The 26,357-nt window shown below is 62.3% G+C and overlaps 1 protein-coding gene across 3 annotated transcripts in view; it reads right to left on the reverse strand.

Annotated features, from left to right (window-relative positions):
* HUNK (hormonally up-regulated Neu-associated kinase) overlaps positions 1-10,246 on the reverse strand; it is a 61,224-nt gene extending 50,978 nt beyond the window's left edge. Inside the window, exon 1 of one of the 3 annotated variants that reach the window (XM_045852750.1) lies at positions 9,441-10,246. In XM_045852750.1, the coding sequence (XP_045708706.1) occupies positions 9,441-9,689 (249 nt within the window). In that variant the 5' untranslated portion in view covers positions 9,690-10,246. Of the gene's footprint in view, positions 1-8,234; positions 8,458-8,710; positions 9,092-9,440 lie in introns of those variants that run through there. The other 2 variants (XM_045852752.1, XM_045852751.1) reach the window with 2 other exon arrangements.
* Between the last annotated feature and the right edge of the window lie 16,111 nt (positions 10,247-26,357).

A 26,357-nucleotide genomic window follows, 5' to 3' on the forward strand; every position in this document is an offset into this window, starting at 1 on the left:
CTCGGCTCTCGGCTCCGCCCCTCGGCTCTGTCTCCGCCCCTCGGCTCCTGTCTCCGCCCCTCGGCTCTCGCAGACCTGGAGCTCAGATAAACTGCTGGAACGTTCTGGCCCCAGACTGGACGCCAGCCTTCCCGGAAGCGTCCCCACGTTCCCGGCACGACCTCGTTCCGAGTGCCGCGGAGGCCCCAGCCCAAACGGAGCCGGTGAAGCTGGCCTGGCTCCAGACTGTCTGCACGGCGAGCCAAGCCAGCGGCACTGGGCGCGCGGCTGTGTCTGAGAGGAGCCATCTGTGTCCCTGCGTCCCCTCCTGGAGGAGGGCGGCTGGGTGTGCGGCTCCGACGAGCGCTGGCAGCTGCCCCGCCTCGTCCAGAGTCCCCGCTCCCCGCCCGGGGACGGTTCTCCTCCCGGCGCGAAGGAGAGGTTCCGCCACCCGGAGTGACCGCCCGCCAGAGCCCCCCCACGCCCCTGCTTCCTGCCTCGAGAGTCTACTCCCCAGAAGTCCTGCCTGGCACGACATTTCCTGATGTGTGTGTGACAGGGTACATGCGCACGCACACACATCTGTGGGCGTGCACACGAGGTTAACCCTGGAACAACTCGGGTGTGGACTGGCAGGCCCACGCACACGGGATGTGGGGTTTTTTCAGTACACACAGTAGGTGTGTTTTCTCTTCCCTGTGGCTTTCTCAATACCCTTTTCTTCTCTCCAGCTTACTCTGCTGTGAGAACACAATGCATAACACGGGTAACACAGGCACTCCGTGCTCGTCACCGTCAGCGGGCTGCTGGCCGCCAGCCCTGGGCTCCGCGAGTCCCCGTCCGCAGGCAGAAGACACCGTCCTCCACGCGCAGCGCAGCCGGTTCCACCTGCGGGTGGGGGCCCTTCAGACGCAGGGCCGACCGGGAAAGTCTGGGGGCAGCCAGGAGCTGTGTGTGGATTTCTGACTGTGCCGGGGGTCAGCACCCCCCACCACCGCGTTGCTGACGGGCCAACTGTTTGTGCACACATGCATTTGTGGGGGCATGCGCACACGCATGCACACGGCTCCACCTCCTCACTTCACAGTGAGGCTGTGAGAACTGGCAGACAGACAGGCCCCGGGCCCCACCGGAGACTCCTCGCCCACGGAGAGCCTGGAGTGCTGGAGCAAAGGGACAGGAAAAGTGAGCCCAAGGTGCACGGGGAGACTGTCACCCACACCCGGCGCCCCACTCACACCCAGGGATTCGGGCTTCCGTGTGGTCACCGCCGACCCCTGACCTCATGCTTTTGTTTGAAAACCCCCAATGGGACTCCAAACCCTCTGTTTGCTTGTGTGAATTGCTGTTATCTGAAGGATCCCCCCAAATGCAGCACTCCTGGGGCTAACCTTCAGAGAGTCCAGGACACTCTGGGACAGCCAGTCACCCTCAGCTGCGAAGTTGGGACAGCGGCACCCACCGCAAAAGGCCCCTGCAAGGACTTGTCATCTCCGCAGCCATGCCTCCAGGCCAGAGCCTCACGGGTGGTCGGAGGTCCGTGAAGGTCACCCATGTCACCCGTGTCGGTGCGACAGCCCTACGGGCAGCGCAGGGCATGGCCCTCCGTCCTTTCCCACGGGCCCTGGTGGTGCTGGAGGCCACAGAGCCCCCCAGCCCTGCTCCGGGCAGACGGAGGAGTCTCTGGGGGTCTGAGCCCGGCCGACCGAGGACCTGCACGCGGAGACGTCCGGGCCCCTCGTGGGCAGCTGCCGCCGCCGCGCCCTCTCCCTCCCCGGCCTGTGCGCTGAGCCCACTGGGCGCCCGTGGCTGCTGTGCCCACTGCGGAGCGCCGCGCAGAGAACTGTGGCTCGGGGCGGGCGGGGAGCCAGAGAGAACCTTCACAGCCCGGGAGCCTCGGAACGGAGGCAAGGAGACAAGGGCCCAGAGGTGGCACGTCAGACAGCGGACGAGGGCGGCAGGAGTGGCCCGGGCGGCAGGTGAGGTGTCGCGGCTCAGAGGTCAGGCGAAAGGCCCAGGAGCCTTACGAAAACATACAAAAACTGTGTCGTCCGAGAGGCAGATCCAAGCCTCCTTTTACGTCTGCGGGACACCCACAGAAACGCATGTTGGCGCACAGCCACCTCGCCCACCTGCTGCGCCGTCCATGCAGTTTCCCGGCGAGCGCGAGGGCTCAGTGACCGTCCCCTGACCGGGCGGCACACTCTCTGCTGCGGCTGGTGGCCGTCACTCTGACGCCGGCAGGAGGCACGGGTGTCGGGGCTGGCAGTCCTCCCCAGGAGCGCCGGTACACAGCCAGCCCAACCCCATCACTCACACGGGCACCCCAAGGGCTGCAGGGGAGACAGTGGCACTTCCAGACGGCCCCCGAGGGCCGTCCCCTCTCACCCCAGGAAGCCCAGAGCCCCCTTCGGTCCCGCTGAGCCCCTGCTCGGCTTCAGGGGCCACTCCAGGCCCCGGGGCGGAGCCGCCGCCCCTGCCTCTCGGGAAACAAACAATCAACACAAGTACACGCCGGATGAGCCCAGGGGTGCCTTCCCCCAAACCCATGTGTTTAAGTCTTGTCTTCGAGTATCCCAGCTGCTGTCACACGACACCGCAGACTGGGGGGCTGGTGAGTAACAGCAGTGTATCTCTCGAACTTCCTTTCGGAGCCTGGGCAGCCCCGCCTGCACCGGGAGACGCCGAGTCTGGTGAGAGTTCCACAGCCACCTTCCCGCAGTGTCCGCACACGGGACCGGGGAGCGCGGGGGGGGCCCTCAGAAGACCACCCGCCCCGCCCACGAGGGCTCCGACCTCCCAAAGGCCCCGCCTCCTAAAGCCACCACGTCGGGATTAGGTTTCACATATTAACTTGGGGGGCTCAGGGGGGCTCAAATATCCAGGCTCTGCTGAGCCCCAGCCCCCAGGACCTCAGAACGCGGCCTCACCCACTGGGAGAGGCTACTACGCCTTCAGGGGCGCACTCAAGGCGCAGCGAGGGCGCCAGCATGGGCCCTGGTCTCCCGTGACTGCCGCGCACGTGACCAGGGAAACGCGGCACAGAGACAGACACACACACGTGGGGGACGCTGGCACAGGTGACAGGGCAGCAGGGCGACTCACGAGACGGGGATGGTCATGGCGGGCCCCGCGTCCAGGGAGTGCTGGGCAGCCACTGGAAGGAAGGAAGGGGCCCCACGCCAGCTTGGGGGAAGGACGTTCCAGACGTGACGCTGGGGAAGGTGGGACACCGAGCAGCACGCTCCGTGGCAAGTGCATCATCGTTCTACACCCGGAATCTACGCCTCACTGGGGACAGACGCACGCTGGCCTGTGCCGGCGGGGGGGGGGGGCCAGGGGGCAGGGGGCCCTGGCGCAGGGCAGGCCGGGGGGCGGGGGGAGCCCGCACGTCCCGAGGCCCGCAGGTGAGAGGCGGAGCTCTCTCACTACATCCCGCCTGACCCCTCTGAGTTTCCGACCAGGTGTGGGCATGAACTGCACCGACACGAACCCAAACGGATCTTAAAATCCCACAACAGTGATTAAGACGCAAACAGGACCCTGTCACCGGCAGTCGCCTCACCAGGCGGACAGAGCTGGCAGAGCGGCGGTGGCAAGGCGGTGCCCGCAGGTGGCTCGGACCCAGACCCCACACCCCTTCGCAGGGTGCCCAGCGTGCCCAGGAGTGGGGGAGGCGGGGCCTCTCCCAGGCAAGTCTGTCCCAGGCCAGCAGCGCTGTGTCTCAGTGGGCACCCCGGGCGGCCAGCCAGCCCAGCTCTGCCGACTCGGAGTCCTCCGGAGAGAACACACAGCGTATCCGAGTGCCCTGCGGCGCCCACAGACACAACAGAGGGGCCCGAGAACTCCGACCACAGGGAGGCTTGGCGGGGGGGGGGGGGGGGGGCTGGACCGAGGACGCCCTGGGGCTCCTCATTGCGGGGCGAGAGGGACCAGACCGGGGTGGGCAGCCAGGGCGGGGAAGCCGCCCCGTTCTGCACGGAAGCGGCCTGGACTCAGGGGCAGACCCTGTCCCGCTCAGAAGGAGTGGGCGCCAGCACCTCCTGCCCGGACGTCCCTTTGGGGCTGCAGACCTCGCTGGCTCCCAGCCCGGGTCGGGGAGGGGATGTGGGGGGAAGCGGGAGCTTTACCCCAGGAACTGCCCCTGAGGGTGCCCGAGGCCCCGGCCCCTTCCCAGGGCAGCCCATGCCCAAACACAGGCCACACAGAGCTGCAGAGGCCCAGGCCGCTCTCCGGACTGCGACACCCCTCTGAAGCGCTGGAGCCCAGCTCCTCCCTCCGCCCGGGGCAGCTTGGGCTCCCCCCACCCGTTCTCCCTTCCCTTCCCCTCCCCTCCCCTCCCCTCCCGTCCCCCGCCCCAGAGGTGCTGGTCCAAGCGCATTACCCAAGACCCGGTTCTCTCCCCCTCAAGGCCTGCGCACAACCCTGATGCCCTGAGGGGGTCTGATGTCCCGAGTCAAGACCAGGTCCTACCCCAGTAGGGTCGTCGTCCCCGGATTCAATGGCTGGCGTCCTGATTGGGAAAGGGGGGCGATGAGGACACAGGTGACACACGGGGAAGGCAGCCACTCGAGCGCAGGGGCGGAGGGCATGGAGGGACGCGGCGGCAAGCCCAGGGCGGTCCGCGGCCACCAGAAGCTGGGGCAGACCAGGAAGGGTCCTCCCTGGAGCCTTCGGAGGAGGCCCGGCCCCGCAGACGCCTTGACTCTGGACTTGTGGCCGCCAGAAGCCCGAGAGACTAAATCTCGGCAGCTTCAAGCCTCGGGCAGTGGCAGTTGTCTCGGCCGCCCCGGCAGTGACGAGAGAAGGTCGGAGGGAAGCCTACTATCAATGCTCCTGCCCCGTCCGTGGCCAGGGTCCCTGCAAGCCCCCAAGGGGGTAACACGCGAGAGGGGCCGGAGGAACCCACCGTCACCACACCACCGCCGCCACACCAGTGGGCACCACAGAAGAGAGGCAGCTGCTCCCGCTGCCCCACAGGGGGGTCAGCCGCCGGTACCCCCCAGGCCCCAGGGTCCCCCTCCTTCCCACCAGCCATCGCCCCAGCCAGCCAGCCAGCAGCGCCCACTCCGGAGCCTGCAACTCCACTCAGCCCTTGGCGGCGGCCCGAGCCCAGGCGGCACGCAGGAAGGGGTTTGTCCAGCTCGCTGAGTAGGGCTGGGCGGTGCAGGTCTGCAGGTTTCAGCGCGCCGGCAGCAGAGCAGGTGGCCGTGTTCTCGTGAAGAGCCGGCCGGGCTGCCTGCACAGGGTGCACGGCACTTCGTGTCCCAGCCCCCGTCCCACGGTGCAACTGGACTGCCCGTCATCTCCCGGGCAGGCACAGCCACCCCTCCCCACACTGTCTGGGAGGGTGACCCCAGGGGGGTTGGAGGGCTGCCGCGCTGCCCGGGACCACCGCACCTGCGGAGATCGCGCCGGGCCGCCCTCCTCCGAGCGGTCAGCGCGCAGCCTGTGGCGTGGCCTCGGGCATCCTTTGAAGTCCCCGGGGCCTGGACCTCCAGGAGCAGGAGTTTCCATCCATTCACGGGCACTTGGGAAAGAGGCGGCCCCGCCTGACCACACGCCCGCACACGCGGGTGCCCGCGGCACACGGAGCAGGTGCTGAACCCAGATGCTGCCCGAGTGCCAAGAAACCCCGCCGCGGACTAATAGGAATCTCCAGACTCTAAGCATTTCTCCTTCCTCAGAGCCATCACTGTTCGATTTCTAACACTAAAGAAAAAAAAAATTACTGGATTTAGCACCTGTTTGTTTCAGAAATACTTGCTAAAAACACTAAAAACAGATCCGCCAAAAGGCCACCTTTAAAATTAGTCGTGTTTCCCGCCCGGCGGAGCACGGACGTGTATTTTTAGTAACCCTCCCACCCCAGGTAGCTGGCAGCCACACCACGCATCGTTGTCGGCAACTTACTAAGCAGGCGAGTGTTATTTTTAGCCCCCAAACAGCTCCAATGAAAGTCATAAACAGGCTCGTTTCTGAAGCCAAAGGTTAGAACAAGATATTTAAACAGCCTCACCAACCGTGTTCCATGCCCAGCTTCGGACCTGAGAGTGACCTCGCGGTTGAAGGTAAAGGGGACCGTGGCGCCGCGTCCCCTCCCCTCTCTGCGCCCACGGAGCCAGCTCCTGCCCGAGACTCGCCCCTGCCTTCCTCTGCAGGCCTTCCCAACTACGCTGCATCCGTTTTTTTTTAAATGTGCTCAGCACCTACTATGTGCCCACAATGGCACTCCACAGGGCTGGGGGACCCCGGTCAGGGCCCGAGCACAGCCCCTCTGGGTCTCCCGGGCCGCCTGCCCACCGGTGCTCCTGCCCAGCAACGTGGCTCTCCTCTCGCAGCCTCAGCGCCCCCTCCTCCAAACCCGACTTCCCGAGCGTGCTCCTCCGCCAGTCCCCAATGCCGGGCCAGTCAGTCACAGGCGCCCAGCCCCGACTGAGGATGCTGGTGTCAGGAGCTTCCGGGAGCACGTGAAGCCACCCGAACAGAGACTGCTCCAACTCCAAGCTGGAGGACAAAACTAGGTCTCCGCCAAAGCCATTGCCTTTTTCTCAAGCAGTACGAGGGCCATCTCGGTGCGGATGACTTTTGAACAAACCTCGTCGGACGGAAGGCAGGAAAACCCTGTCCCGCGGGATGTGGTGGGGGGCAGCCTCCGGAGGAGACAAGGCTGAAGCCCGATGCTGCCATCCGGACTCAGGCTGTCACTCCCGGCAAGCCACGGAGGATTTCGTCCCCTTCTTTCCAGAAATGTGCACCAGGTTAAAACACAACACACAGACACACACGCTCTCCATCCCCCTTCCGGCTTTTCTGTGAACAGACACCCCCCCCCCACGCACAGCTGCCCTGGATCGGTTCGCTCAGGGGTGGCATGGGGGCATGCATCTATTTCTTACTACAGTGTTCATGACTTCCCCACCCACTGTGGTCTGCATCCTTTAGAAAAGGGAAGGAGAAAAGCGAAGTGTTTCCTCCAGAAAGTATGCACCCTCTAAAAGCGGGGAACTGTCGGGTAGAGCCCTTCCTGAGCCCCCAATGCCACCACCCACCCCGGGGGACACTGCAGAGCCCCTTCCTCCGGCTCTGTCACGCCAGATCTCCCCTTACACGGCTCACAGGAGCAGTGCTCCTGCCGGGGAAACCCCCGAACAGATCTTCTTTGCAAGAGACCGAAGGCAGTGCGTGGTGTGGGGTGGCTGCACCTCGGCTTGGGCTTCAGTGAGACCGTGTTCATGACCGGGGTGGGGACGGGACTCGCGAACTCAGCAGTCCTCCTGGGCAGAGGCAGACACACACACACACACACACACACACACACACACACTGTCACCTCTACATCCGCCCAAACCCAGGCCTGCCAGTCAAGCTTCAGAGGTGCTGGGTTTGGCGGGTGGACGCCACGGACGGCACCACCATTTCCTCGAGGCCGGAGGTCACGGCACTGAAGCCCAGGTCGCGCCTGAGGCCGCAGGCTGGGCCCCGGGGAGAACTCTCCCTCCTGCCCCTCCTCCCTGGGAAGCGCCATCCTCCACCAGACCTAACCAGGCATCTGACTGACTGTTCTGGCCTTGCGGACGTGAAGCCACTTGGGTCACGGAAGAAAGGGAAGACGAGAAAAAAAGGGCGAGAGCACCAAGGGGCCGGGGTTCCTCGCGGGGACCATGTCTGGGCAGGAACTCCCCGAGTCCCAGGGAGCCCCGCGTGCCCAGCCCTGAGCCCCGGAACCCAAGCACTGGGTAGGGACAGAGCTCAGGATACGACCTGGCTGACGCAGCCCAGGCCAACAGCCCAATGTCACCATGTTTTGGGGGGGGGGGGCCGCCCCGACACGCAGTGGAGCAGGGAGGTGGCGAGAAGCCGCAGCGGCCCAGCGCAGGGCAGGCGGCAGAGATGTGCAGTCATGGGGCCACCGGCTGCCAGCACCAAGCCTCGTCTCTCCTTGCCAAGTTCACGAGCAGACACGCACAGCCACCCTCCACCCCACACGCCTGGGACGAGGATCGCGTCCCCACTGCACACCCGGGCGGAAAACGAGCTCGCTCCGAACGGGGGCAGCGCGCGCCCGGCAGCGAGGGACCCTGGTGGCCATGTGCCCTCTCCCGCTGCTCCAGGACGGCCTGCAGTTTGTGTCTGGTTTCTGTCTTCTCTGCAGAGCTGCTTGGTCGAAGGAGTTCACCCCAAACGAACATTTCCCTTCAGGGTGGAAACCCAAGCAGGAGGCACTTCTCAAAGTGCTCCCTGCCCCCACTTACCCCAAAGGAAGGACTGTGGGAACAGCGGGCCCAGGACGAGGCTGGCAGCAGCCCTGCGCTCAGGCGCAAGGGTCTCCAGGGCACAGTGGGGAGACGGGAGGAAAACCGAGGTCTGGGAGGGCGACGCCCCCCGCCCCCGCAGGGGGGCAGGGCACCTCACACTGCCATCAGGGGTCGCACCGCAGCGCATTCCCAGGCTGGGCAGAGAATCCCAGGTCAGCGAGTGGAGGGGGGGTGAGTTAGGGAGTCCCAGCTTCCCAGGCCCCCATTCCTTGCTCCACCCCCACCCTGCTGATGCCTCCGCGGGCTTTGGGCCACAAAAGCCACCGCTGCCAGGCCAATGCTGAGCGACCCCAGCCTGCAGGAGCCCAGCGCCCAAGCTGACCTAAGCTTCCGGCCAAGCAGCTCCACGCGTGAGGCAACTCCCGGCTGGGCAGCCTCCCCGCGCGCCGTGACCCGGGGCCTGGGCCGCTCACCGCCCAGGCGGGTCACCGTATCTTGGGTTTCTTCTCAAAGATCTAAGTTCCAACGTGGGTGCGCCTGGGCTTGGCCTGGGACGGGGTCACAACTGACTAACTTCTAACCTGACCCACGGCTCAGAGGGTGTCCCTCCGGGCTGGTTCTTGACCGGGCAGAGCGGGGTCGTTCCGGCAGCTTCCACGCAAGCACGGGGTGAGGGCGGCGGGGAAGGGCGTCGTGATAACCCTCCTCTGGCACGAAAACTTCCCCGGCTACCCCGGCGCACAGGTGGAAAGGAGGGCCTCCCACTTTCTCCCCAGGGCCCAGGCCGGCGCTCAGACGCTGGCCTCTCCCGGGGGCTGGCTAATCAGCCCTCCAGCCTTCGCCCCAAGGGCGCACGAGCCGCGGCCCAGGTTCCTGCCTCCCGGGGGATCTCCACCCCTTCCCGGCAGGGAGCCGAGCCCCCAGCCCGCGCTCGTGTCCGCCAGGCGGCGCCCTTCCAGGAGCCAAAGGGCTGCAGGCGGCTTCTCGGCTGAGCCAGCCTCCCCCCGCCCGCACCCCGCGGTCTGACCCGACTCGCCCCGGCTAAGGCCGTGCCGGGGCTGAGAGGCCTGCGCTCGCACTGGGGTCGATCCTCCTCCGTCCGGAAAGTAAAGGTGGGGGCGGCCGGGACTTCGCGGCCGACTCCCCACGGGGCCCCGCGACCGGACCCCAGCCCCAGGTCGCGCGCCGTGCCCCGCAGCTCACCTTCTCGCCGGTCAACACGTGCAGCCCCTCGCGCACCTTGGCGAAGGAGCCTTCGCCCAGCTTCCTGCTGCCGACCAGGTAGTTGCCCACGCGCTTGTGGTGCTGGAAGTCGCGCAGCCGCTCGCGGGGCACGCCGCTCACCCAGGCCGGCAGGAAACTTCCCTCGCAGGCCGCCGCCGGCCGGGCCGCATCCTCGCCGCCCCCCGCCGGGGGCTCGCCCAGGAGCCCGTCCCCCGCCGCCGCCGGCATTGCGCCGCCCGGCTCCTCCTCCCGCTCCGCTCGGGCTCCGCTCCGGCTCCTCCCGCCGCCGCCGGGCCCGGCCCCGCCGAGCGCGCGCAGACAATAGCGGCCGCCCAGGCGGTGGGGGTCGGGGACCCGCCCCCAACAAGTTCTTCTTCGGAGGGTGGCCGGGCCCCTTGCAAGACGCGGGCCCCGCCCCGGGTCCCGTCTGAGCTGCCGAGGTCAGTGGCCGCGCTCGGAGGCGCAGGGAGTCGCTCTGGCCGGGGAGGGGCGGCGAGGGAGCGGTCCAGTGCCCGGGTCCCGGATCCCGGCGCTCGGGTCCCCGCGCCCGGCGCCTCCGCTGCCTCCGCCCCGCCTGCTCGACCGCGCGGGCTCGGGTCCGCTCGCCTGCTCGTCCTAGCTGGGCGCGCGGCGGGCTGCAGGCGCCCTCTGGACGGCAGCAGAAGAAAGCCCCATTCAGTCTGAATTTGCAGAAATTTAATCCGGGCGCGGGCGGCGGGAACAGATGCGAGCTCCGCGGCGCAGCCTGTGCACTTTCAAATCCCTCGTAGCCCCTCCCTCCCCGCGCGCAGCAGCCACGCTCGCCCCTCGCGGGAGACGGAGGGCGGGGGCGCGGAGCGGCGGACTGGGGGACCCCGCGCGGCCTGGCAGACGCGCGCTCCCGGCCGCCGGATTCCGGCCGTCTCCCGCCGCGCCTCCCGCGCGATTCTCAGCTCGGGCTTTCTGGACCTTTCGGCGGTGAAATACTCCGCCAGCCGCACCCACCCGGGGCAGGAGGGAGGAAGGCGCCCCGACCGGGTGTCCAGCCCAGGGCCTGGCGCACAGTACGGCCCCCTGGACCCTGTGGGTGGACCGATGGAGGGGTGGGTGGCAAGGGTGGGGGAGGGGCGGGCGGGCGTCTACCCCGGTTCTCAAGCAGATGGGACCGCTCTGTTCCGGGGGAGCAGGCGCGACCAGAACAGTCCGACAGCAGCGCAGGGGCCTGGGCGGTGGCAGCCCCTGCCAGCGCGTCTCCACCTTCGCGCCCCGCTGCAGTGCTGCGGGCGGCGGCGGCGGGCTGAGCGGCCCCGCGCTCCCCGCTCCCGGAGGCTTTTGTTCTGCGCGCCCCGTGACTTTTGCTCGTCCCTCGTAAACAAGCCCCGCTCCCCCGAGGACGCGGATCTTTGCAGGACCCCCACCGTCTCCTCAAACCCAGAATGAGGAATCTCCAGAGGGGAGAAGCTGGCGGGGGAGGGGAGGGGGGCTGGAAGGAAATCTACACAACGCTACCTGTTGAGCGGCCAGATAAAAGGCGCCAACGTGCGGCGCAGACGCCGCCCGGATCCTACAGCGTCGGAGCTGCAAGGGAAGACTCGGCCGGGACCGAGAGCCTTCCGCCCGACTCCCCCTCGGCAAACCAGCACGACTCGATCCCTGTCCGTGCTCTGAAGTGGGGGGGCGGGGGGGCGGAGAGAAGGGGGGCGGCAGCGCTCATTAACCCAGCGCCCTGGGAGCTCTCTGACCTAGCCGAAAGGTGGCCCAGGGAAGCACCTATTTTAAATAGATCTAATTTTGACTATTAGGCTATAGTCAACGACTCCCAAGTGTGCAAGTCGCCAGCCTTGGCGTCTATCCGTCTTCCCAATGTCTCCATTATTCCGAATTAAAGGGACAGTTCCAGATGTATCTCTTGGCGTATTTAGGGGACTTCTTTGCCACCACCCCACCCCGACAATTTCCGCGAGGCCCATCCCATCTGTTTAATGTCTCTAGTTCAAGGATCAGATTTCAAGAGGACAGTGACATGGGGGGAGGGGGCACGTGTCCAGTGGATGAGGACGACGAGGCTCGCTTTGGGGTCCTCACGGCGCAGTCTCCTTTCAGAAGAGCGCTCCGTGTTCCCCACAATGTCGTATTAATAGAACATGACATTTTAAAATTCCGGGCATTAGCGCTATACGAAAACTTAGAAATTCCCTTATTCTGGCGAGAGGCAAATGTCAGACGCTGTTCATCAAAGCGTCTTTATGACCTAAAAAAAAAAAATTAGCTTCAGGCATAAAAATGGTGGAAGACATCTACAATAAAATAGAGGTTTTCTTTCCTTTTAATTATCCTCTGGGGGTGGAGGTCAGGAAAGGGGTGAAGAAGAGAGAAAAACCAGGCCCATTAAATCTTTTTCTAGCCTGATGCCTGGGTTTGATTCAAGTTCCCTGCTAATTCCATCAGCTGGGATGGATGCCAAAGGGAAGTCCAGACCCAGTGCCTGTCTGGGCTTAGCAACTGGTTTCTGAGCTGCAGGTCCTGCTCCGTGAACGACCTTGTTTAATAAAAAGTAACCCCAGAAATTCCTGTTCCTGAGACAAATTAGTGTGCAATGCATTGCCCTCCTATCAGGCGTGCAGAAAACATCTGGTTGAAAAGCAACCCCCCCCGCCCCTCCCCCAAAGACTTTCCAATTGTCCTACACTAAATTTCCTCTCCCCCCCCCCCCGTGGGGTCGCCCTGGGCACTAAATTTCCCTTGTTCTCACCCCTACACTTTTTTCCCATGCCACCCCAACCCCCATCTGCCACCTCTGCCCCCTCCCTACCTTGTCCCCATGTGTCCCTTTCCCACGGAGCCCGAAGCCCTCACAGTGCCTGAGCTGAGAGCCAGGGGCCCCTCCCTTCTCTCCCATGCCCCTCACTTCACACTCTCCTGGCCGGTGGGTGTTCTTGCACTCACTATGGTGTAGTGTCTCCTCTTTCAGACGCACTGAGAATGGGAGTTGTGTCTCATTTCACACTTTATCTGTCCCACAGGCCCCATCCCGGAGCCTGAGGCCCGGCCATTGTTCACCAAATATTTGTGGGACAAGTTAATGGAAGTCACTGTTCTGCTGATTCTCCAACGAGTGGCGTTTCAGGGCTCCTGAGCACCGCCCCCACCCCGCTCAGAGCGCGGGCAGCCAGTTGCCGGCAGCCTTGTCCGAGGTGGGCCCTTCTCCAGCGAGGGCGAGTTTGCCCTTCCAGAAGCGTCACCCACTACAGTGGGCTGGAAGCCTGGAGAAGCTCCCTGGGTGGGCTCGCACCGGCCGCTCCCTTCCTCCCCGCCTCCTTCCCCATCTCCCCCGCCCCCCACGGGAAGCTGGCTGCGCCCCCACGGAGCACCAGCCAGGAGCCCAGATGGACGCCGTCAGAGACAGTTAGAAGCGCTCAGGCTGGCACAGCCCCGGAGCGAGCTTGGCCAGAGGGCTGGGCCGCCCGACGCAGGCTGGGGCTGGAAGAGGAGTGACCGGGAAGGCGGGACGGCGGGCACGAGCACCCTTTGCCTGGAAGATGGTCTGTGAGCTCCGAGAGTCAGTGCTCCCCAAACAAAGCTCCCGGGAAACAGTGGAGCAGGGCTGGCACCCGCGACCCCAGAGGTCGTGGCCACCGTGATTCTTCCCCGGCTGTTTCAGGGGCTCCGTGCGAGGCTGGGGGGGAAGGGGTCCGGAGTGAGACAGGCTGGTGGTCTTGCGGAGCGGGTTGTCCTCTGCGCCCTGCAGTGAAGCTCTGCTCTGAAAAGGAAGCGCAACTCGGACCTCTGTGCCTCGGTTTCCCCGTCTGTAAAACTGGGATCCGAGGAAGGAAGCGTGACCACCAAATGAGATTAGGCACATAAAGCCCACCCCCGGCCTGGGCACCAGCACAGACGGAGTTTGCCGTCAACACCGCCGTCACCACCACGCCGACAGGGGTCCCTCGGCAGTGCCCCAGAGTTGCGCAGAGACAGCCGTCTCTGGTGCTGAGCCACCCAAGGTGTTCTCTCCAGGTTGGGTCTCTCCCCCACCCGGAGTCCGGTGGGCAGTACGCCTGGCAGGAGGTCAGACCTGGCCCGGACTCAGCGCCACGCAGCACCCAGCACCCTCCTGCTCCTTCCCCAGGATCTCACCCAGCTTCACCCACAAACCCAAGGGTCGTGCTTCATCGCTTCCTGTCCTTCCTGGCCCTCAGCGCCAATCCCTCGGCCAGTCCTATCGGCTCTTCTCCACAAGGCACCCACGTCTGACCACTTCCCTGCACCCTCTGTCCCTGTCCTCAGATGCCGCAGTGCCAGGTCACAGCGTGTGGCGTGATGCAGCATGCCCTCACCACCCCGCCCCCCCACCCCCGTCTCCTGGGGCCAGCCCCCCAAGGCCCAGCGCTCCTGCAAGCGCCGGACTGCTCCGCCTTCAGAGCCCTTGTCCTCGATGTCCCCTCTGCCATTGACACATTGCTCCTGGACCGGCTCCTGGTCCGCCTGTCCCTTCGTGCCGGGCTCTGCTCTCTCCATCTGGGAACTGCCCTCTCCGCCCCGCCCCTGCTCAGTGTCTCCCCGTGCCACCCCCTGCTCAGCCGTCACAGAAGACTGCACACTAGTGTATGTGTCCCCTGTCCAGGTCCTCTAGAACGTGAGGTCCCTGAAACCAGGGACTTCGTCCGGGCGTCCGCCCGCCATGCATGCCTGGTGGGTGCTAGGTGCCTCGTCTCGACTCGCGGCCTGCATGTCTGGGCTTCGGGTGGCGCCTGCAGCGTGATGGCGTGTGGGTGGTGGCACCCAGCTGCCCTCCCGCACCCGTTTCCCGGCTGCACCGAGCAGATGCTCAGGGAGAAGGGGGCACAACTCCATCAGGACCCCAACAGCGGCCCCCAGAGGCGCTGACTCTCAACCTGCCTGCCCCCGCCCCCCGTGGGTCCCCGGGAGCCCGGCGTCACAACTGTTCCGTAAGAAATGTGCCCCCACCTCCCAGCCACCGGGCAGTCCTGGGACTCCACGTCCTGGGGCGGGGCCCCTTTCTCCGAATCCTAGCAGCAGGCGGCTGAGCAGCGGGGGAGTTAGATTACACTGGCTCCCAGGACGAGGCTGTCGCACACAGAGGCGGCCAAGGGGAGGGGCTGCTGGGACAGCAGGGTCAGGGGAGCTGGGCCCCTCACCAGCCTGGTCCAGCAGGGGTCACCCCAGCAGACTGATGACTGCTGGCAGCTCCAGGCAGCAGGTGGCTGGAGGTGGACGAGGAGAGCGGCGCCCCCTGCTGGTTGAGTCGGCTCTCTGCAGGCAGGACACGGGAAAGCCCAACCAGGGTCCCTCCCTCCCCGGGGGATCCCCCGCCTGCAGGCTCCGTGACCCTGAGCAGGGCCCGTATCTTCTCTGCACGTCCGTCTTCTCCATCTGCAGAGGAAGTTACTCCTCTCCGTCGTCTCCAGTTCCCAGGACTAAAGGAGGCAAATACATGTGAAGAAGCCACAAAAAATAGAAACCATTTTGGTTGTTGTCTTAATTCAATGTGAAAAGTGTCGGGGACACACGTTAGAAAACAGTGACTTTAAAATAAAATGAAAAGCAGGTGGCTGGACACGGTGGGCACCCCGCACCCCTTCCTTGGAGGGGGAGGCTGTCGGGGGGGGGGGCGCTGACCTGGCCGCAGCTGTCCCCAGCCAAGCCAACTGTCAGAGGTCCCTCCCACGCCCCCACCCCTCAGACCTCCTGAACCCTCACCTTCCGACCCCCCTCCCTCCAGGCTCCCGCTGAGTCTGCACGAGGACAGCCACGTGGGCGGTGTGTGCGCTCTGTCCAGACGTCCAGTGGGCTGACGCCTGGGCCCACTGGACGCCCCCCCAGGATCCTCGCCCCTCACTGCTGTCCCACTGACTGGTCCTGAGCCGAGCCCCACCACTGGCTGTCTGGGGCCGAGACCCACACACGCCATCCGGGGTCATGCAGGTGCTTCTTCCTCCCCCGTCAGTGGGTCACAAGGGGTCCCCACCCTGGTGGCCACAGGGCGAGCTGATGGGGTGTTGCTGGTGCACGTGGGGCAGGTCTTGGGGGCCCGAGGTCCTGCCATGTTCCATCCCGGTGCAGCCCCTGCACCCCACGCGGCCGCCGGGAGCCGGAGTCCTGTCCAGAGGAGTCTGACAGGGTCCTCCCACAGGGGGTGGCTCTGGGGGCTGCCACCTGGGGTCCATGTCCAGATGTTCCACCCCTCCTTTTTTCTCAATTCTGTTGAATTTTCATTGACACTTAAAATGGTGTCTGTTTAAGGGCTACAACTTGACGGTTGGATATATGTACACGTTGGGAACCAGTTACCAAAATCAAGTCCGTGAACACATCCGTCACCTCACACAGTCACTGCACGTGGGTGTGCCGTTAACACCGGGATCTGCTCTTTTAGCGAATTTCAAGCGCACGACACAATATTGTCAACTCCAGCCTCTTTCTCAGACACGAGACCCCCAGAACCTGTTTCTCCTGTTTAACTGCAGCTCTGTGCCCCCCTGCCCCCCCACGCCCCGCGCCCCCTTCCCCCAGCCCCGGTAACCACCACTGCGCTCCCTGTTTCTAGCACGGTGACCATTTTAGGTTCCCCACGGAGACGAGAATGGGCGGCATTCGTCTTCCGGAGCCTGGCTTGTGGCACTTAGCACCGTGTCTTCCAGGCCACCGCCGTGGTCCCAGGACTCGTGCCGCCAGAGCTGAGTCATCGCATCCCACCGTGCACACGCTCCGAGCTTTCGCTTTCGTTTTCTGGGTGACCGTCACCCCGCTTTCCACAGTGGTCGCGCCAACTCACATCCCCTCCCGACGTGCTCGGGGGCTCCCCCGGCCCCACGCCTCCCCAGCACCCGCTGTCGCTTGTCCGTCTAGTGACAAACACCCTGGCAGGCGTGAGGTGGGGTCTCCGTGTGGCTCGCCTCCCAGTGACCGTGCAAGTCCAGCTCCGTTCTCGCACCCGATGGCCAGGTGCCCGTCTTCTCAGAGGAGTGTCTGCGCAGGCCCTTTGCCCATCTTTAACTGGATCATCCATTTGGTTTTTTTTCCTGGGGGGCTGTAGGGCTTTCTTACGGGTTTTGGATATTAATCTCTTATCACATACACAGTTTGCAGATATTTTCTCCCATTCCATAGGTTGCCTTTCCATTGTGTCGGTTGTTTCTTTTGCTGTGCAGGAGCTTTCTGGTGCGAGGCAACCCCACTTGTCTATATTTGCTTTGGTTTCCTGTGATTTTGAGGACAGGTCCAAAAAAAATCATTGTGTAGTTTGTACGATCCTGTGTCCCAGGAGGGGCTCCCACACTGACCAGCTCTCCCTTCTCCGACTAGCGGTCCAGCCCCGCAGGTCCCGCACCTGAGAGCGCAGCCCCTTCCGCTCCCTTTGGCCTCCGCTGCATGTGCTGGCCAGGTCCCGCAGTGCCTGCGGTGCGTGGCCTTCCGTGTGTGGCCGCTTCGCTCCTTCACGCGGGCCGGTGCGGACCGGCACCTTGCCAGCCTGCTCCGTTGGGACTGACCCTCGCCCCAGGCCTCTGGGCCAGGAGGGGGGCTGCACCAAGGCATCGGCCGGCATCACGTTCCAGCGGGAGGAAGGCGCCAGCCCCCGTCGGGGAGGGGAGAGGAGAGGACAAGAGTGGAGAGAATGATAGCGTCTTCCAGTGTCGGGACGGGCATGGAAAGTAGAAGGAATGTGAACACTCCATGTTATCTTTAGGTCAGAAGCACAAGATTCAAAACACAAAGTGATCTCAAAAGAGAACAAGATTGTGCACGTTTAAGCTTATGCCAAAAACAAAAAACAAAAAACCCAACCCTAAACGAACAATAGAAAACCCAGCGCCCAGACTTGTAGCAAAAACGCAATAAAAGATTTCAATAATGTCTACTTAATAAGCGAGAGCTTTTTTGGTGGTTCAGAATACGGCACGGAAGGAAACAGGGACAGCGTAAAGCTCTGGCGGGGACGACGGCCTGCAGGCGCCTCCCAGAGAACCGGGGAGCGGGGGTGTGTCTGGGACGGCGGCCGGGGCAGTGGGCGGAAGCGGCGACAGGTGGAGGGAGCTCGGAGGAGCCAGCAGGCTTTCCCGTTCGTTTCTTCTTTCAGGAAAAAAGAAGTGTAAGAAGGAGGTTTGGTTCATGAGTTCAAACAATGGAGTGTTTCTATTTCCCTTTAGCGCACAGTCCTCGAGTGATCCACGCGCCGAAGTCCCGGCTGACGCAAGGCACGAACGCCCCAGCTCACCAGAGAGCTGCCAATCAATGCCCCCCTGAATCCTACAGCGGGTTGATGGCCCTGAATCCGCTGAATGAACTTATGCGTGCTAATTTCCCATCAGAAAAAAATTTTCAAGGATCTTGAAAGGTTCGTTATTTCATTGCTAAAAACTCTGTTCATGTCCCCGTCCCGAGCACATTTTTATCTCCTTCCCCAGCAGAGTCACAGCCGGGAGGAAGCGCCGGTCTCCGTGAGTGCCGGCGGGGAACGAGGGGCGGAGTTCGAGCCCACAGTCACAAGCCCACGCGGGCAAGGCTGCGGCTGGACCAGGACTCAGGCGGTTTCGGCGAGCCCCTCGTGATGCCGGGGGTCACTTACTGTCACAGAAGGAGGGCCATTGAAAGGACAAGAACGTAGAGAGACGGAGCAGGAACCCTCCCTGAACAAAACCGCAGCCCCGTTCATGAGCGGTGCCGCCATTCACAGCGACAACGAACCTGCAGCAGGACAGTGACCGTCGCTGCCGTGGCCAGTGCCCAAGGGTTACCACAGGTCATCGGGACGGGTGCAGAGAAGGTTCCGGACGAAATCCGACATGGCTCAGGATAAAAACTCTCACCACCCCGGGTCTGGGGCGAACGTGCCTTGTTACCACGGAGGTCACACGTGACGAGCCCACAACCGACAGCATCCTCAACAGTGAGACACGGAGCGCTTCACCCTCGAGGTCAGGAAGGAGACAAGATGCCCATTGTCCCCGCTCTCCCCGAATCTGGTGCCGGGCGCGGTGCCGCCGGAGCAACGGGCGAGAGGGGGAAGCAGGAGGCACTTGTGCGTCAGCTCCACTCCGTAAAACTCGGGGGAACGGACATTGGCACAAATCACTGCTCTTCAGTCTAAGAACCTGGGGCCCTCCGTGTCCTGTCACGCCGACCTCACTTGCCCTGAGGCAGGCAGACAGACTAACAGGCAGAGAGACAGATGGGTGTTCTCTAGACCATCTTCCTGCTACGGCTGCAGCAGTTAGATATCGCACCGGCCGAAGTCAGCGTCGGACGCCGGGAAACCAGCCGATCGCTGGAACTTGCAACCCTTCGGCAGGCAGGAGTCAGAACACGCGTGCAGGGGGGGCTGGCCTACACGTGGACCGTAAGTCGCAAGTGCTCCTACAGCTGCGTGATGTATGATATATGATATGATATGATATCTATGGTGTGATATGATATGACATGACATGACAGCGTGTTTCTCAACCCTGCGACTTCAGTGTGACTACAGAGACCAGACCGAGTGTCACGGTAACGCCCAGCGCCAACACGACCGAAGGCGGGCGACAGCGGAAGAGGGGGGACGGTGCCTAACAAAGGTTACAGCCCGTGGCCCCCGACCACGTGCCCGTGCCCGGAGAGGAAGTCTCAGGTCACCGTCACGAGACGAAAGACCGGAGTTCCCTGTGTGCACATCTGGGCTGCAGCTCCCGCGCAATCGGACTGGCAAGTCACGGGCCCGGGCGACGGCCACGCCTCGCCCTGCGCGGCGCCCTTTGCTCCTCAGACAGGCGGTGAATGGGTTCTCAGTGGGATTCGATTATTAGGGACACATTTCACTTTCAGATCTGAACATTTTTGCAAGGACGTGATATTTATAGAAAGCCTCCTGGTATTTCTTTTCAGAAGTACTACTGATCTCGTTGAAATACCAAGTATGGAAAAAGCCAAAGCCATGAAGAAAGGCATCGCAAAGGGTTGAAAATATGTGAACCCCTTCTCATTTGAAAGAAAATAAACCGAATGTAGAACAGGCAACAAGAATTTTTGTTACATATTTGGTTTTGTGTCCTCGGAAATGAAGAAATCACAGTGTATGAGTGTGCATGAAGACCTTGGGCCTGGGTGCCCCTCCGGGCCCAGGCGTCTGTCCCCGGGAGAACCCCCGGGCTGGCCCAGGCAGTGCCGTCCACCCACAGTGTCGTGGTCACCGTGTGCGGGGCCCAGTGGGGCTTGGAAATATCAGGGGGACCACTGAGTGAGGTGTGGAAACGTCTAATGACTACGCAGTATAATGTAATGTTGAATGCCAACTGTAACTGAGTAAAAATTCTCAATTTCAAAAGCAGAGTTCCTAGAAAAGTGAGCAAAGACACACACACACCAATGAAGTCGCTGCTTCACACCATCAGTGCGAATCAATCGGGTCAGGACTGAAGCCCATTCTTACAGCGATCGTTGAAAACAGAGGGTGATATGTTCGTTCTCAGCCTTCTAGGGGGACAGCAAGCGAGAACCACCCACACACAAAGGACACATCTGGCCCCCCCTGCCCAGGAGGCTGCCAGGATGTGCCGCCAGGACCCTGGGACAGGGAGAGGACCCGGCCGTATCCATCGCCGCCCGGCGCTGGGGCCTCGCTGCCCACGGGCTGCTCCTGGGCAGTGACTGAGCTCAGGGGGCCACCAAGGCGACCCAGTCCTAGGCGCAGGGCTGGCTCCTCAGGCCCAGGACCCCGGCCCAGGGCCTCGAGCTTGGGAAGGTCCCCAGGCCTGGATCAATGTTCTGCTGTTCGCTTTTTAACAAGGAGTCCTTCAGAGTCCTCTCATCCTAACACGCACACACACGCACACACACACACACACACACACACGATGTTTCTTTGATGGAATTCCCTCGCACTACGGGGAGTCTCGCAAGTTCACGGTCGGCAGAGCAGCCTGAGGGCCGGGGGAGAGAGGTGCCCGCGGGCGGTCTCCAGACGGAAGGCGGGGCACAGACAGGGCTCCTCCCCCCAGGGACCCTCCTGCTGTCTCCTGGGGGGGGGGGGCTGTCAGTGGACCAGACAGGGCCCCACCCCACCCACGGCAGATCCATCTCCACCTTTACGCAGAGCCGCCGATTTCCGTGTGACCCACGTCCCCTAAGACCTGTGTCTACAGACACTCTGGCCTGGCGTCCGGTCAGGGGTCAGGGCAGCACGGCCGAGCCCCAGAACGAACTGTCGCATCTCGCGGCTGACTCCCACCCTTCGGAAGGGCCCCCCCTCCGGGGCACAGGAGTCCTCGTCTGCCCGGCCCACTGCTCCGGCACACGGAACAATGCCTGGCACACAGTGGGCATGTGTCAGACACTCACGGAACCGCTGCGTCGGTGCGTGAACGGACCGGGGCAGTCACATGACCGGGCTGGTCAGAGAAGCCCTCGCGGAGGGGCGGTGTCTGCACCGAGACTTGGAACTGAGAACGCTCAGCCACGTGAGGCGTGGGCAGCACGCAGAGGCCGCCCAGCCGAGCGCAGAGGTGGGCGGGGGCGTGGGAGCTCGCTGGGGCTGCAGCTCGGGGAGCCGGGGCGGCGGCCAGGCCGGCTTGCAGGGACCCCTCCGGTGGCGCCCCACCTGCCAAGACCGTGTGAGCCTGGTGTCCGTCACCCGCCCTGTGGAACCCACCAGCCGCGCTCCTCCACGTGGCTCTTTGCCCCAGGAAGCATCTTTCCTCGACGTTGCCCGGGTACACTGGACCGTCCGTGTGCCTTCCTTCCTCTTCTTGCAGAGAGGGGAGGTCGGGGGTTCACCCAGAGCGTGGCTCCCTGAGCGGGTCCTGGTCCAACCAGGAGGCGCCTCGTGGGGGTCTGGGACCCGTCCCTCTCCCGCGCGCTCCGCACCCCTTCCGGGCCCCCCCCCCCCCGGGCGGACGGTTCGTCCTGCGTGGGGTGGCTCTGGACGGTGTTCAAAGCCCCGTCTCACGCCACCTGGGCCCAGAACCAAGCTCAGCTCCTCAGGGTCTGCAGCCCGGCACTCTGCTGAGGCGAATCTCTCCTTCCTCCTTCGACATTCCGGAACTTTCTCCTTCTGACATTTTCCCACCCATCTCGAAACCATGGAAGACCCGTGGGGCCGGGGAGTGCCTGGCGTGGTTTCTGGACCCGGTCAATGTCGAAGGGAAGTTGCAGCAACGGAACTCCCGCTCTCCGCACAGTTCCCACGCTCGCGCAATCACAGGCTTGTCCTCGGAGGGGCCGGCGCGTCTGGCCGGGACCTGAGGCCACGCCGGCACGTCACTGTGCGCCGTACAGAGCTGTGCGCGGACACTTACTTCCTGAGGACTTCAGCACCTTGCACCATCGATCTGGAACGCTGGCGGCCCCTCCCTGCGGGCAGACTCTCTGTCCCCGTGCCAGCCACCGCAGGTGAGGCCTCGGAACGTGCTCTGGACGAGGGAAAGTCTCCGGCAGTGACGTGTCACTCCCTGGCAGTGACGTGTAAGGGCCCACGTAAGCCCGCCACGTGCCTTCACGCCAGCCGTGGGCCAGCAGCGTGCTGGACAGAGGCTGCTCTGCCCACGTGCGCCCCACGGCAGAGCCACGGAAGGTGTGCCGTAGACACACGCCATGAGCGAGAAACAGGCCTTTCCCCTTGTATGTGGGGAAAGCAGCAGCTGCATGCTGCTGCGTGAATAACACACGCACCCACCACACACTCATCATTGTGCTAGATGTGCCATTTATTTACACGGACAACTCCCAGGCCGTGGCCCCGAAACAGCCTTGCTTAAGAGCAACTTGTTTTAAATCAGGGTGCCGCGTCGCAGAGGACGGCAAGCTTCCTTTACCTAGAAGCCCCCGGCCCGGAATGCCCACTGGAAGGCGGATACCAGCAGCCCTGCCCGGGGTGACAGCGTGAGGCCGGGAACTCGGCCGCCCCGTCGCCCCGGAGACCGCACGCGCCCTGAGGCTGACATCTGGCCGGCAGTCAGCGCACAGTCGCCGAATAACCGAACAGATTATTTCCGGCAGGACTTCTGAGGACCCTCTGGGGAACTGTGTCCATGGAGAGAGGTTTGAGTTGCCATGGCAACAACAGGGTCCTGCGGGAAGTTTCAGGTTCAGAGGTCAAATTCGCGGACAAAAAAATAAAAGGACGGGGCACCGATGGTAAAGATTCAGCTCTCATTGTAACCGATCGCTCCTGCTTCCGCATCACAGCTCTGTCAGAGGTGCTAACGGTTGCTCTTGAATAGTTGTGTTCAGCTGCCTGTGACCCAGTCCTTCCTTTTCAGGGAAGACACCTCGACTACGGGGGACCCACCCTTCTGCAGGGGTGACAGTCAAAAGAAGTAACCACGACCATGCCATGTGGATGACCCTCCCGGCCGTCAAGGAAGGATGTTGACCGTGACAGCTGACACACTCTAACTAGTTCTGCTCAGCGATCCCCCAACGCCCGCCTTTCGTGGTCCTGCAGCAGCAGCAGCAGCGCCACTGAACAGAGGAGAGAAAGACGGGCAGAGGATGTAACAACTCACACGGCGGGGGTGGGGGGGGGCATTGGGTCCGAGGGCAGGAACACAGCCGGGCATGACAGGGAAGACAGAGGCGCAGGCCAGCCCAGAGAGCTGGCTCCAGGCGGCTCCCTCGCTATGACAAGAACCCCCGCCCTCCTGCACCCCTCTCCCCACCACCCCACCCCTGGCAGGGCGGCCTGCGGACCGCACGGGCGACCGCTCCCCTCCCCCAGGGGTGGGGACCGTGCAGCAGGAGACGCTGTGAAACCAGAACGGGGGCAGGGCGAGCACCGTGGGCGAGAAGGCGGCCGACACAGCCCGAACCTCTCTCAGTCAGCTCCGGACACGCTGCCGAGAGCACGGTTTTTAACCACCTTTTAAAAAGTTACGGTGGAGCTCACAAGAAAGGAAGACGGACTCCCAGGGCTGTGTCACGGAGAGAATGTGGCCACAGAGGGCTGTCGGGGGGGGGGGTTGCTAGTCCACATGACCAAGGCCCTCGGGTGTCGACATCCACGTGCAGACAGGCTGTGGCCCCAGGCATGATGAAGTGGGGTTGGGGGTGTGGAAACCCCGCGTGGAGCTCTGCGGTGAAGCCCCCACGGCCTCGGCGAAGGGTGGGCCGGGAAAACGCCACCCAACCGCACGGCCAGCAGAGGAGGGGACAGACAGTTCGCCGGCTTCCGCGTGGGCCCTGGGGACAAAATAAAGAGAGAGAAAAGCTTCGTGCATCTGAGACCCTGATTTATACTCATCATAGAGTCCAGGAAACATCAAAACTGGAAATTAATCTAAACATTCATCCCAGGCAAGGCAAAGTGTACCCCGGACGGAAGAAAATGCAAGGTGGTCTCTCAGACACTCTGCAGAGAAAGCCACAGTAGATTCCCGCGAAACAGAGCCTTCACAAAAACGAACATACAAGTATGTTATATTGCATGTGTATTCATATGTGTACATATATGTGTACTTACACATATGCACAATCCATAGGTATCACAAAACAAAACACACAAGAAGATTAGAGACCCTCCGACTTCAAGATTTAAAAATTAATAATCTCCAGATCCCTGGCTGGTGTGGCTCAGTGGATTGAGCGTGGGCTGCAAACTAAAGGGCTCGCTGGTTCGATTCCCAGTCAGGGCACATGCCTGGGTTGCAGGCCAGATCCCCCAGTGGGGGCATGTGAGAGGCAACCACACACTGATGTTTTTCTATTACTCTTTCTCCTGCCCACTCCCTCTCTCTAAAAATAAATTTAAACAAAATTAAAAAAAAATAAAAATGAACAATCTGGAAAGTAATACAAATTGCATACGCTAAAAACAAGTAAAAAAATTAGGAGGCATGACACCCTCCAGGGTGAGCGAACAGCTAGACAAGAGAACGAGTGGATTTGCACAGAGGCCAAACAGCACTTCTGGACACGCGGAGTGCGTTCAGCGATGTCAACCCTCAGTGGGCGGAAAAGCTGAGGAGCAGACGCGGCTACGAAGAGGACAGGGGAGGTGGGCGACGGTGTGCCGGGACCCCCGAGGGTGCGACGCAGGACGGACGCACGGCCCGGCCGGCACCGAGAACAGCGTGGCGGGGCCTCGGAAAATCAGACGCAGAGCCACGGTGCGACCTAGAAACCCCAGCCCCGGGCACGTGTCCAGGGGAATGACAATACTGCCGTGAAGAGACACCGCGCGGCTGTGTTCTCGGCGGCAGCCCTGTCCGCAAGGGCCGAGACGGGGAGACGGCCGGGTGGCGCACCTGTGGGCGAGTGCACAAGGATGCCCGCCTGTGCGCGTCAGCCCTCTTTAAGCGAGGAAACCCTGCCACAGACTCTGGTAGGAAACCCTACCAGGTCACCTACCACGGTGACCACGTGGGTGGACCTTGGCATCACGCTAGGTGAACAGGTCCGGCAGACGACGACAGATACGGTGTGATCTCACTTACACGTGGAATCTGGGAAAAAACTCACAGAAAAAGAGACCAGACTGTGGGTCCCAGAGTGGGAGGGCGGCGGACGGGGAATGGGGGGAGGTGGTCGAAAGTGACGAAGCTCCAGTCGTGAGATAAGTAAGTAGGAGGATATAGCGTACCTGATACACAACCTGCCGAGTGATCAACACAGGAAGGCAAGGGACTAAGAACTTTTCATGTAAACGTCCCCAGCACAAGGAGAAATGTTTTTCCTTTTTTCCTTTCTTTGTGTTGCGCCTGTATGAGGCGATGGGTGTTGGCCGAGCCTTTTGCTGTGATCACTTCACAACACAGTCCGTGTGCGTCAAACCATCATGTGGTGTGCCCTAAACTTACGCAGCAAGGCGTGCCAATTATGTCTCAGTAAAACTGGGAATAAACGTTTAAAAAAGAAGAAAAACAAGCGCTGGCTGCTGTGGCTCAGTGGACTGGGCGCCGGCCTGCGAGGCAAAGGGTTGCTGGTTGGATGCCCAGTCGGGGCACAGGCCTGGGCTGTGGGCCAGGTTCCCAGCGGGGGGCGTGGGAAAGGCAACCACACACTGAGGTTTCTCTCCTTCTCTGTCTCCCTCCCTTCCCCTCTAAAAATAAATAAATAAAATCTTTAAAAAAGAAAAGAAAAGGAAAACAGATGGAAACATGGTTAATAGATTATTTGGAGGATAAAGTCAGAATATGTAACATGGGCCCTCAGAATTTCAAGAGAGAGAGAAACTATGGGAATCTAAAATAAGTGAGAATTTCCTAGGAACTTCGTGTCTTAAATATAAGACACTAAAACCACAATGACCCAAGAAAAAAGTAGATAAATTGATCTTCATCAAAATTAAATACTTTCGTGCCTCAAAGAACACCACCAAGAGAGTGAAAAGAGGGGAAAGGGGGAAAGGTTTGCAGGAACAAGGATAAAGGACCCTCGGACAAAAACGGGGGGGGGAATGGGAGGGATGTGGGGAGGCCTGGGGGGTGGGCTGGGATGGGAGTAAAAGGCAGAAAACTGTACTTGAACAACAATTAAAAAAGAAAACGAAAAAGAAAGAAAGTGAAACGACAACCCACAGACTAGGAGAAAAATACTTACGACTCATGTATCTGATCAAGGGCTCGAACCTAAGAGTTGTAAAAGCTCTTACAACTTAGCAATAAAAAGACAAACCGGTTTAAAAATGGGCAAACAGTTCAAATAGCCATTTGCCCAGAGAAGACACACGAGCGGGCAACAACGATGGGAAAAGCTGTTGGACAAACAGCGTTGTGGGTAAGGGACAGGCGAACCAGAAGCACAGGGAGCCCCACCGCCCCACAGCTGCCACCAGAGAGAGAGCCAATGTTCACAAGTGCTGGCGCGGGTGTGGGGGAGCGGGAGCCCCCCTGCCGGCCGGTGGGGAGGGAGATCTGTGCAGCCCCCCCCCGGGGGACCAGTCTGGCAGTGCCCACAGGAGCCCCGCACAGAACCCCCGCGTGGACTGGG

This window comes from Phyllostomus hastatus, unplaced genomic scaffold, assembly GCF_019186645.2.
Source record: "Phyllostomus hastatus isolate PE091 unplaced genomic scaffold, TTU_PhHast_1.1 phas_contig_948, whole genome shotgun sequence".
In the NCBI taxonomy this organism is placed as follows: domain Eukaryota; kingdom Metazoa; phylum Chordata; class Mammalia; order Chiroptera; family Phyllostomidae; genus Phyllostomus; species Phyllostomus hastatus.